The sequence below is a fragment of the Mytilus californianus genome, unplaced genomic scaffold (genome assembly GCF_021869535.1).
Source record: "Mytilus californianus isolate M0D057914Y unplaced genomic scaffold, xbMytCali1.0.p SCAF_7, whole genome shotgun sequence".
Lineage (NCBI taxonomy): Eukaryota > Metazoa > Mollusca > Bivalvia > Mytilida > Mytilidae > Mytilus > Mytilus californianus.
The window spans coordinates 27,197,382-27,210,244 of record NW_026262723.1 but is presented as its reverse complement, the minus strand read 5'-3'; the positions used below and the strand labels follow the sequence as shown (position 1 = coordinate 27,210,244).

The following is a 12,863-nucleotide window of genomic DNA, read 5'->3' as shown; positions in this document are numbered from 1 at the left end:
ATGTTCTTGTCCCAGGCAGAAAACCCTGGCCGTGTTAGGCGCAACTTTTTGGAAGTTCTGGTCCTCGGTGCTCTTCAGCTTTGTACTTGTTTTGGCTTTCAAACGTTTTTCATCTGAGCGTCACTGGTTGGTCTTGTGTGGACGAGACGCACGCCTGGCGTATTGAATTTTAAGCCTAGTACCCTTTGTTAGCTATTATTCGTGTGTTTCTTTGTCCTATATGTTCTTCAATTTATTTGTATTGTGGTCCTGTCATGTGATGTTGTCGTTTTGGTGGTGTGTTTGACGTTGCCATAAAAGCGGGAGATTTGGAATGCCACAAAACCAGGTTCAACTTACCATTTTTTTCTTAAAATGTCCTGTACCAAGTCAGGAAAATGGCCATTGTTATATTATAGTTTGTTTCTGTGTGTGTTACATTTTAATGTTGTGTTTTTGTTGTGTCGTTGTTCTCCTCTTATATTTGATGCGTTTCCCTCAGTTTTAGTTTGTAACCCGGATTTGTTTTTATCTCTATCGATTTATGAGTTTCGAACAGCGGTATACTACTGTTGCCTTTATTTATCGTGATCAATTTAATATGAATGTCTAAAGGAGATTACTTTTCGTAGATTGATATTTGAAAAAAAGTCCATATAAGATTAATTTATCTTTGTTTACCTACAAATCAGTATAAAATATGTCATGCATATTCAGGACAAGCAAATCAAGATTAGGCTACTCACAATGCTATTTATAAACAGAACTAAATTGAACTAGGCAAACGTATGAAATGAACGAAATATAACAAAAAATTATTAAAGAATTAAAATACTCAAATTGTCGAAATAAAACATTTTTATCTTTATCCTGGTGGATACACTTTTCTAAACATCATAACAGATGATTTCATTGAATAGGATGATGACTTCCAATAGTACCAAGTAATACCCTTCTCGTCAATCTGTCCACTTTCAACATATCGTCCGTTTAGATTGACAAGGGTACAACGACGATACCACCAGGCTCCATTCTTTTCATTTGCACAGTTCCGTGACGAACCAATATCGTTATCCCTGTCCTTTGTACTAAAACTCATCCCATTATTATACCCCAAACTGTCTCCTATTAAAAAAAAATTGCAATATGTATTCAATAATATCATTACACACTATTTTTATTGGTTTTATTACATTTTTCAATTTTTTTTAAAAATTTGTGGGGGGTCCAAAAAATCATACCACTACTTTAAATACTTTTCAAAGTAGAAATTTAACCCTGAATCTATTACAAACTATATGGCCAACGGTCGTTATCCCTGTCCTTTGTAGTAAAACTCCCCCATTATTATACTGCAAATTATCTCCTATTCAAAAGAATTGAAATATATATTCAATAATAACGTTACACGTTACTTTTATTGGTTATTACAACTTTTTTTTTTGAGGTGGGGGTAAAAAAAATCATACCACTTTAAACAACTTTTAAAGTGCCAATTTAACCCAGAATCTTTTACAAACTGTGCATATTTTCAATTCTTTATTTATATTATACATTTGAAAAAAATGTATAACCTTATCACAAATGCATTAAAATTACTCAAAATATAGTGACGTTTTGATCTCAGGAAATGCACATTGATAAGTCTACGGTTTAGGTATTATACCTCCTTATATACGATATGTGTTATAAACAGTATATGTATTCCCCTTATAAAAACAAATCTATAAGCCATGATTGACATCTCAGAAACAAACACAAAAAACATTTAAGGTATAAATTTTCTGGAAGTTATCAGATAGTAAATTAAGATGTAAAACATGAAAATGATGTACATATTGTCAATAGATGTGTTAAACGATAAATTACATTTTAATTGGATGTACTAATAGTTGTTTTAAATGTTGATATCATTCGAGTATAATAAGATTAAATCTTTGTTCGCAAGACACGCGTGTCGTCTACAAAAGAAAAATCAGTGACGCTCGATTCTAAAAGGTTAAAATGGCCAAATAAAGTACAAATTTAAAGAGCACTGAGGACAAAACTTCCGAACGGTTTTGCCAAATACAGTTAAGAATGACACACCAAGTCCGAGTGGGATAACTATTTTACATCCCAGCTCTTCTAGACTATATGAAAAAAAATTTACGCTCCATAATATCTATTTCAGAATGCCATATATTAATTAGAATATATTTTATATATTACTATATAGTATATACCCTTTATGAGCCCCGGATACAACGTTTAAATATGTTAAATTAACAGTTAGTTTGTATCCAGTCGTCCAGGTGTAGGGGTATGAATGCTAAAGGTCTTGAGTTCGATTCCCCGCTTAGACTCTGGAAATTAAGGGAATTTTTGCTACATAATTTTGAAAGGTAGTCTTTATTCCGCTTGAATATTTTTAAGTTTTATTGTGTGTTCGACAATCCCGCCAAAATGTTACAGATCAAAAGAAAGCATGCAGAACAAAGAAACTCAAGGTAGGGTGATCTGGTAGTCTAGGTTAGTCTATGAAAAGGTATATACTATGAAATTTAGAGCGAGGGGCTTGCATTAAAAAGCAACTAACAATAGATCAGAGATTATAGGTTTTGTGTTTTTTGGCTTTTTTTTCAAAGTAAAAACTAAAAGATTTATCAGAATATGTATATATATAGGTGGCACTTTCTCTTCAGACATTACCACGGTTTTTCAACTTATGACATGCATGAAATAGTTGCCACTAGACGTTCAGCAACCAATAATCAATCTATCAATTCATGACAAAATAGATCAATTTCCCCGCGAAAGTTACTTATACATCCCTCGGATTTGAAATGTTCGGCATTGAGCGTTCCTGATGAAGGTAAATCCAGAAAAGCGCTTCGGACGCATGAAATTATTCAACGTGTTGTTTTCAATTTTTAAAAAAAAATCATCACCAAGTTACCTTAATTTCACTTCACAATGTTTCATAGTACACACTTTTTTTGTGTACCAAATCATTGCATGGATGATAAATTATTACAATTTTAAGATAACGTTGTACTCTAATCAAGGTATAAAGAACCATATCTATTACTCTTTATTTAAATGAAAGGAAATTGCAATTGTCAATTTTTTTTTAGAGATTTTAATAAGATTTTGATAGGATATTTAAAAATCAATGTGAAAACGAATTACAAACTATTTAATTTAATTTGGAACACAGCATTTTATTTCAAAATAGCCAGTGGCAATTTTTGTTTTAATTTTATTGATTACGATACAATGAAATCTTACCCTTGTGGTCATTCATGCGTAGTTACTTAGTACACGGAAAAAGTATGTTATATGAAAATTAGAAGGCAAATTCAAGCAATTTGATTGGACGAGAAGTTGTAAATATGTGCTAAGGGGTGATCCGACTCAGATCACCCCTGTTAGAACAAAGGAGTTGGGATGTTATGACAAATCTCACCACTAGCCTTGTTTGTAGTCTGCTAGACTGTCTTCTCCATTACTTGATTGTCTATTAATGTCCTTTGTACCCAAATGATTTCTTAAGAAAACTATTTAGTAACGCTTCGAATACCAGATAATTAGTTGGCTTGGCCGTATAAACTCGTCAATGAGTTGACAAGTCATTGTTATGTTTTAAATAGCCTCTGACTAAATTTTATTTTATCTAACTGGTTGGGGGCAAAGTAATATTCACCTTATTTCAGATTCATAAATAAGCAATCATATGAAGTTCCTTTTCCCTATTATACTTTCAATAGATCTCTGTACCATCGCCCCCCCCCTAAAACAATTTACATTTCACAAGAGAATGACATGTACAAATTTAATTGAATTGATTATAAGAATATGTATAATATACTAAGTACAGCAAGTCTTTTTACAAATAACCATATCCACGAAATATAGAAATAGACTTCGACGCGTAACTTGTTCTAGACCGTCACATATAGCCATCTCAGTCAATTCACGTGCGTAATTCATATGACTATGCAAATAGTCTCATTACTTTAAAACATACTTCACATGTATTCAAGTCTGTGTGATATAGAGCTTGATATGATAAATCTTTATGACGGTGTCCCAAAATTAATATAAGGGTATTTTCGGCAAATCTACTGTGGTGAAAGCCACAATTGTCCATGACAACAGTGTCCCCGGGACGTAAGCAATATTTTCAAAATCAATCTAATTCATGTAAAGCATTAAAAAGTCAACGAGATGAAATCCATTTGAAGGTCCAGTTAAATATTGAAATATTCAATTCCAAATGGCCCATGAAGGAGGTTTCCCGTGTGGGTGGCATTGGAAGCATATTTGTGTACCTCTTTAGCCTTTTCCACTACTGTTGAATGTCCTAAAGTCTATTTCTAGATGAAAAATCCATATCGATGAAAAGAATTTGTTAGTCCATTATGAACGTCTGTATACTAGTATCTTTATGCCAAGGTCATATATAAAATAATGTGAAATTAGCATATATAGTTTATTATCTATCCGTACACGTCTGTCATTCGTGATTGTCGTTTTTTTTTACATAGTGCACTTAATGTAATAACTTTCATGGATCAGAATAACCTTTGTCCTTCGATTATGGTATACTTATATATTTCAATTTGTTGCATTGTTTCTTTGAAAGACATATATAAAACAAGGAGAAGTGGTATTGTCAACGTATATTTGTTCCGCCTAACAGAAGTTCCAATGGAAACTTTGTTATAAACAAAGTCATAATATCTGTTCCTGTTGGAACAAATGTTCTATACCATTAATTCCGTTAGGAACATATACTGTAACATGTATTCCAGTGGAAATAATATTCCAGAATATTTTTTCCATTTGGAACTTGTATTACGAAGGAACTTCTATTTCGTGACAGTATGATTGCCAATGAGAAAACTGAGGGGAAGGAGGATTTTTTTCCGAGGGAAATTAATTTTCAACTTTGTACGGTTTTGACGTGCAAACATTACTTTTTACTTTTGTACACCTTTATTTACTGCATTGTATTGGGTGAAATATCCATTTTCATTCTGTTTGGGCGATGTCATTCATTTTTAAGTCCTACATTGTAACCAGGTCAGACTATTAATTTTCACAATTCTGCACCCCCTCTTCAGAATATCAAGTGGTCGTCCCCTTATATACAGAGTCAAAATAAAGGTGATTACAGCAACTATAGGTAACTATACGGCCTACAACATTATTAGCAAACCCGATAGCCTGTAGTCAGTTATTACAGGTTCTGACATGACAAAATGTGAAACAATTCAAACGAAAAAATCAACGCGAAACAAACATTTTTTTTTCTCGAGAACCACAAAATAGCAAATGTTCCGAGGACACAGTTATCGTCCTTAGATTTTCGTTGTCTACAAATATAGTCCATTGTGTGGATAGTGTATAATTTGCAAATTTGATTCATACACTTTCCAAATTTATTTCTTTATAGTTTATGCATGAAATATTAAGTAAGGGGATGAAATTATGTGTTAAAAAATATGGTAGCTGAATATTTATGTTAAGTAGTGATTTGGTCCAGTTAAAAAAGGCCAAACACTTGTCCAAATAGAATAGTAGTACACTATACTGTAAAAATCTTTTTTGAGATAGAGCAGGTGCGATTTTTTTAATTTGAACTTATTGTCTAAAAGAAATGCATGACGAAATAACTGTGTTCTCGGGCCTAAGAGATGAATATAGGAAATGTAGATTCTGTAATTTTGGCAACTTCCCTGAATGATTTGTTGGTTTCAATTTGTCAAACTCAATAAAAGTACAGGATTTACATCTTTATATGAAATAAATTCTGTTAAAATGTCCCATTTTGACATCATACTGCTAAAATAAGCATTTTAAAGCAGTTTCTATTGTTAAGCCTAAAAGACATGCTGACTTTCTATCTGACAGCTTTTTTTTATGCTTTGATATTTGTGTTTCTATGATTAATTCAAATTCTATTAACCATTTGTGAACTCTGAATATAGAGAAAAGTAGGTTATCTCAGAAAAAAAATGTGCAAAGTGTTTTGTATTTAGGCCCTGGTCGAACGGCCTGTTTGATGTATGTGAAATGTGAAAAGCTTTGTACATAAAATTTGTGGTCCATCATAAATATTTCACTAAATCTGTAAAATAAGCACTTGGCAATTATCTGTGCACCTTATCCATTTCATATACTACCTTTATTTTCTTCTGTAGGATAGTATGTGGTTCAAATATATGTCAATTGAGACTAACACTACATGCTAGTTTTCCATTGAAAAGTGAAAAAAAACTGTGACCTTTTCTGGATCTTGATATCTATATCTTTAACGGGAAGCTTAATACTAAACTTTATGATAACAGAGATGATTTTTCATTTCCTATTGTTAATTATCCATTTTTAGATGGTGACGTTCCCTTGTCGCCATCTTATGGTGTTTATATATCTCAACTTGTTCGATTCTCTCGTGTATGTAACAACGTATTTGATTTCAACGAAAGAAATCTCTGTATTACTAAAAAAAATATTACACCAGGGTTTTTGATATCACAAACTAGTCAAAACATTTACTAAATTTTATCATCGGTACAAGAACATCATTCGTAAGTATAAATCAAGATGCAGACATCTTATACGTTCAGGTATTTCACATCCAATATTTTATGGTAATATTCTTTACAAGCCACAAAAATGTCGGCATTCACCTCAAAAGCTTACCAAACCTTTAAACAGACTTATTCGGAAAGGTTATAGTTACGATACTGTTGTCAAGTCATTAAATAATTGCATATTTTGATATTAATATTTATTCACTCATAGGGTCTTTGCATCGGAAATAAACACATTTATTCTAAAACCAGTTGTTGGCATGATACGGGTTATGTTCTTCTCATATATTTTATGATGGTGTGATACTAAACCCCTAACGGGAAGGGTTGTACTTGATTTTCATATGATGAAGACATAATCTTTCAATCAGTTTAATTGAGGTCTGGAGCTGGCATGTCAGTAACTGCTAGTAGTCCTTTGTTCATTTATATATCATTGTGATTTTGCTTAGTTTCTTTTGTTACCTATTCTGACATCGGACTCGGACTTTTTTTAAACTGAGTTTTACTGTGCGTATTGCTATGTGTTTCTTTATTCTACATTGGCTAGAGGTATAGGGGGAGGGTTGAGATCTCACAAAACATTTTTAACACTGCCGCATGTTTGCGCCTGTCCCAAGTCAGGAGCCTCTGGCCTTTGTAAGTCTTGTATGTTTTTTTTTAATTTTAGTTCATTTATATGTTTTGGAGTTTAGTGTGACGTCCATCTTCACTGAACTAGTACACAATTTTAATCAGGGGCCAGCTGAGGACCACCTCCGGGTGCGGGATTTTCTCGCTGCGTTAAAGACCCATTGGTGGCCTTCGGCTGTTGTCTGCTCTTTGGTTGGGTTGTTGTCTCTTTGACATATTCTCCATTTCCATTCTCAATTTTATCAGACCATACTGTCTGCAAAAAAAGTTGAATGCAAGAGTCCTTTTGCAATTAGACTTCTTGTTTCATGACATCTTAGCATAGAAATGAAAAAAAGTAACTAATTTCCATTTCTAATAGCTTCTGTATGCATTTTAATATGTAAATATGTGTTACGGCCTAAACATGCTAAATTGACTCGTAATACTGTTCAGTCTTAAATGGCTTAAGACAATTTTATACTCATTTGGTATGCTTTTTGTAACATTTCTTTCCATTTAAAGTACATTTAATATATATAGAAGAATAATTCATAATAAAAATATTCCAAAACTTTAAATTGGTTTTTTTTCTATAATTTTGATATTATTTGTCCCAATAGTAGTACACTACACTGTAAAAATCTTTTTGAGATAGAGCAGGTGCGATTTGTTTAATTTGAATTTATTGTCTAAAAGAAATGCACTACGAAATAACTGTGTTCTCGGGCCAGATATGCTCATACTGAACAGTATGACTTAAACGTTTACTTACCGAGATCCCCACTATATTCATCAACTTCAAGTTTGTATTGGGTAGACAAATTACCGACAGAGAACGTGGAATATTTAGCGTATTCTGTGTTGCCTTCAAAATCGGTAAGATCTACCCTTAGTTCATGTAGTCCGTTCGACGTTAATTCATTGATTTTCTGATTACCTGAAAATGGTTGTAAACATCTTAAATTATATGTGTTGTTTTTTTGCCTCGCGAAAAGACGAAAGTCACGAAGGCCAGACAAAGCTTCAATACATTCTGTTTTCGACGTTGTCAACAGTTGGGTACAATTAGCTATCAAATTTTAATTTTGACATCACTTGCCTTGTCTAGTCTTCATGGAATTTTTCCAAACTTGGAATGAAGCTTAATTGTTATCAAAGGAGAGTATCTATGACAACACATTTTCCCCAGATTTTTTAGTATAGTGCTTATTGTAAGTTCGTTGCTGTAGACATTCACATACAGTCTAAGATTAATTGGTTGGATATCAATATTAACTTTGTCTATCCTCCTTGGATTATAACGAAACTAGGACAGAAGCATGTTTATGATCAAGAAGTATCAGCCGAAGAATTGTTTTCACCTCCTTTCGTATTGAACATATATATGGAGTTAGCTTTTGGTAGTCAACATTAAACTTTTACACCGACAGCAAGAAGCACAGTAGAGACACTGGGTTCCGCGGAACTCTTTGCGTGTTTTTTTTTTGTCAAATCATTTGAAAACCGTTCATCAACATCAAAATAAGGCATGGGAAGTATTAATTTAAGGACAGCAATCCAACGGCACAAAAATCAGAAGACATCATGAGGTAAAAATAGAATATGCGTCTTACAGAGGTGTCTATATATTGGTTTAACCCCTCTGTTATTTGTACCCGTACAAAGTCGGACTATCTGGATATAAGTTGTTATTGTTGTTTGTCTATAATATAACTTTGATAACCTAAGGAATCGGTAGCCGAGTGGTCATAGTAGTCTAACTACTATATCACTAGCTTATAAACACTGAGGTTACGCGTACAAAACCAACACGCTATAGGTGTGCTCGACTGCAATCCTAATTGACTAGGACTGTCATTTTTTTCTACTGAAGGTTGAGGGTTCTCTCCGGTCACTACGGCTTCCTCCACCAATAAAAGTAGACAGCCATGAAATAGCACAATTATGCTGAAAGTGACGTTAAACAAATTAATCAATCAATCAAGCATGCAATCGCATGAATTATCCTAAATGCTCCTCTAATATAATACAAAACAAAACAAATTACCGAGCCAAAATTCCGCCTCTAAATTCCCAAATCCATTTTCATATTCCTCCCATCCTTTGTAAAAGTCTGTCGTCCCGTTTATTCTCCTCTGAAAAACCTGACAATTATAAACTACAAAATAAAATATCAATAGCTTGAATGTTTTTAAATTATTATAAATGCATAATACATATAGCATTAAGGTAGATACTATTTCATGAATGCAAAATGCTAAATATTGTACAATTTCTTCAGTTGTTCTGATTTTTCAGCAATCTTGATAGAGTAACAAAATTGTTCTTTTTGAATTTTGTGTGTCCGAAGCGTTTATCAGTAGTTACCTCCAACCTAGACGCTCAGAACTCAACTTTGAAAGCCAAGTATGTATTGTAGTACATTTTCACTAGACAAAAAGATGTTAGTGCATAAGTTGCTTTACAATCGTCAAATTCATCAACGCGAAATTTGACGAATTGATGTATTCGAATCATGTCACTGATTAACCTCTGACTAAAGTGCTAACGATACCCTCGGCAACTAACAGTCCGACCGCACAGAATCGAACCGGCAAATAAAGAAAATAACACTTAACGCATTTGGTGCGTTCGAAACTAGACAGAATGAATCGAATTGTAAATCCTGTTCATGACAAAGTATTCAGATATATACTCATCCATGAAAGCAAATCAATACTACTGTATATATACGACTTAAAATGTATAGAGTAACGTTATCAACAACAGTTAATAAATAACTGATGGAGTAGCATTTACCGTCCAATTTCCGTTGTCTGTTTCAAAATCACAATATACTTCATAACCACTGCTGCTGGATGAGTTGGAAAATATTGTGTAAATTCCGTTTCCTTTTATTGAAACTATGTCCCCACAGTCTCTTGGTCGAAAAAGTTCTACACCTTTTAGTTTTTCAATAAAAGATAACCAGAATATTAACATATGTACATATCATGTAAAAGATTACAGTGATTAAAAATCACTTGCAATGAATACCAAGTGGTAGTTTTTGTGACAAAATAAAATTTCCCGTCCTAATTGAACTCTTCTTTATTGCTTTAATAATTCTCTTTTTGTACACTATTGCCTATCACTAATACGTTCTTCTAAATAGAAAACACAAGCGGCAATGACAAAAAGATCGAAATCATTGTTGAAAAACACAAAATACATATACAGATAGTCGCCAAAAAAGACAGGTTCTAAAATCAAACAATAGACACAAAATTAACCGTCGTAGGCACAATAGACGGTCCATGGTTTCCTGAAAGTCCCGAATTGTTTTTTCTGTTGAGGACCCAAGTCGTCGTGGAAGGTCTGTTTCTACTTGTTTGGCAAATTAGTAATTCACAGTTGTTGAAATCAGCTTTTGTTAAAAATTTAAACTCGTATTATTTTACATGATAGAAGTTTGATTTAGACAAGTGTTCGACATCATTTATACCAGGCCTGATAATTTCGTTCGGTAAAGAATATCAATGCTAAATGAATAAAAGATATAAAATATTTACCAACCTCAACATCAATTGGGGTATTAAAAGATATCTATTCATATGAAGCAGCCATAACATGACCGCTTGCAATGGTCGGATATTTTACCTAAAGTGACCAGTTGACAGTTGTACGTTATCTTTTCATTTAAGTTGAATGTGTATTAAAATAAATCTCAAAAATACTAACCTATGGCAGTGATCAAATCATCCAGAGTGTTTTGTTTCGTCATCAGAAATGTATAACTCTTTTCAACATGATCAAGTTTCACTCCAAGTTCAGCTGCAATTATAGGGAACTTTAGAAATTGTGATTCAAATATTTTTAGACAAAACCAGAGAGAGGTACACATATGGTAGAACAATCAGCAATCATATGTCAAAGACATTCAGAAAAGACCCATATATACCTCATATACCTCCCCCCCCCCCCCAAATTATATAAATAAAAATAAAATAAAGTAGTTAAAACAAATAAATAAAACAAAAGACATCCTCATAGCAAAATGAACGAGAGATCAAAATTAATAAAGCGTTTAACATGTTTAATAAAGTAAAATCACTAGAGATCTTACAAAAATGTAAATCAATTTCAAAAGAAAATTAAAATATGTGGTATAATATTCAATGAGACAACTATCCACTAGAAGACAAAATTAAATTAAAATGATATCTGTTTGACTTCCACAAAATCATATACCACACAAATAAAACTAAAATAAGTTGCAGTAAATACTAAGCCAGCAGACATCCTTTTTTGTCAGATGAATATTAATTAACCATAGCGTCTTGAAAGACAATTCAAATGGTCCATTTGAATGTGTGCTCGTTTTCAAAATTGGTGATTGATTTGAATATAGCAAGACAAAAAAGACGGGAGAAAAGAAGAAAGAGTAGGACAAAAACTATTGCCGAAAACAGAAAGACAAACCCCTTATCAATATAGACATCCCAACTAAAGAAAAAAAGGTTTAGCTGAAATAAATTGTTTGTATTTAGAATTGGTGATTCATTCGAATATTGATAGACAAAAAAAAAGAAAGGAGAATATACCAGAAAGAAGGAGAAAAACGATGAGTCGAAAAATAGAAAGACAAAACCCTTATAAATACAGAGTATACCCCCCCCCGAAAAAAAAAATAAATAGAAAAAAATATATATACATATATATTGATAGTTTTTTTCTTTTTATTTGATTGACAAGATTTGAACATCAGTAGACTATTGTCGTCTTAATTTTATATTAACTTTATCGCATGCAATAAGTGTCGGCATTGAAAGTTGAGCACTATTGCCTCATGAGAAGGAAGACGAGAAGACAAACAATACAACACAAAAATCAAAACAGAAATTTATAGATTTAGTAACACAAACCAATACTGTGTTGTCGGTTTTATTTTGAAAAGCTTAACTGATTTTTTAGAAACACAATTATATTTATATCAATCCTCCAAAAAATATAAAAAAAATAACGAAACATCTAAATACCATCATGCAATTTTTCCAAATACACAAATCCGTTAATATGAATTATATTTTGGTACCAGATAACGGTTTAAAGAATACATTCCTTATTGTTGGACATAACTTGATATATTTACTGAGTCCACCGAAGAGACATTGATTGTCGAAATACACATCTGGTGTAAAAACATCGGTATCGTTTATGCTGTTACTAGTAAGCTTTTAATGTATCATTTGACCAGCATGAACATGCACAAAGATTAAGTTTGCATTTATTTTGACTTACCAAACAACGTGAAATAACAAACAGTAAAGACTGTACAAGCTGACATTATAGATACTATAAGTGTCATCATTAATATTGTAGTCCATTGCTGCCATGATATATTAACTTCATGGACAATATTATTGTCTTTCTGGTCCGTACTTTTGTCTTCGTGGTCCCTTGTCATGTCTTCGTAGGTATGCTGGTCTTCAGCTCTGTTGAGTTGTTCATGCGATTCTAACTCTATTTGAGGGGAAGCCATCTTCGTTGTTTATGATTTAAATTTAAACACTTATCTATAATAACTAATAATTGACAACTGTATCTCCAACGTTCTATGAATAACCAGTACAAATAACAAGAATGAGTCAGTATTATATTTCCACCAATGAACACGTGACCATCAATAGGTACGATTGGATACATAAT

General features: G+C 32.6%; 1 protein-coding gene across 1 annotated transcript; it reads right to left on the bottom strand.

Moving 5' to 3' along the window:
* Window positions 1-782: 782 nt before the first annotated feature.
* LOC127709228 (fibrinogen C domain-containing protein 1-like) lies at window positions 783-10,961 on the bottom strand. The gene is made up of 5 exons (XM_052214635.1): window positions 10,896-10,961; window positions 9,975-10,117; window positions 9,223-9,319; window positions 7,948-8,112; window positions 783-1,104 (listed from the first exon to the last, which is right to left on the bottom strand). Exons 1-5 carry the CDS (start codon window positions 10,936-10,938, stop codon window positions 845-847), a joined length of 708 nt encoding a protein of 235 aa, XP_052070595.1. The 5' UTR covers window positions 10,939-10,961; the 3' UTR covers window positions 783-844.
* Window positions 10,962-12,863: the final 1,902 nt, after the last annotated feature.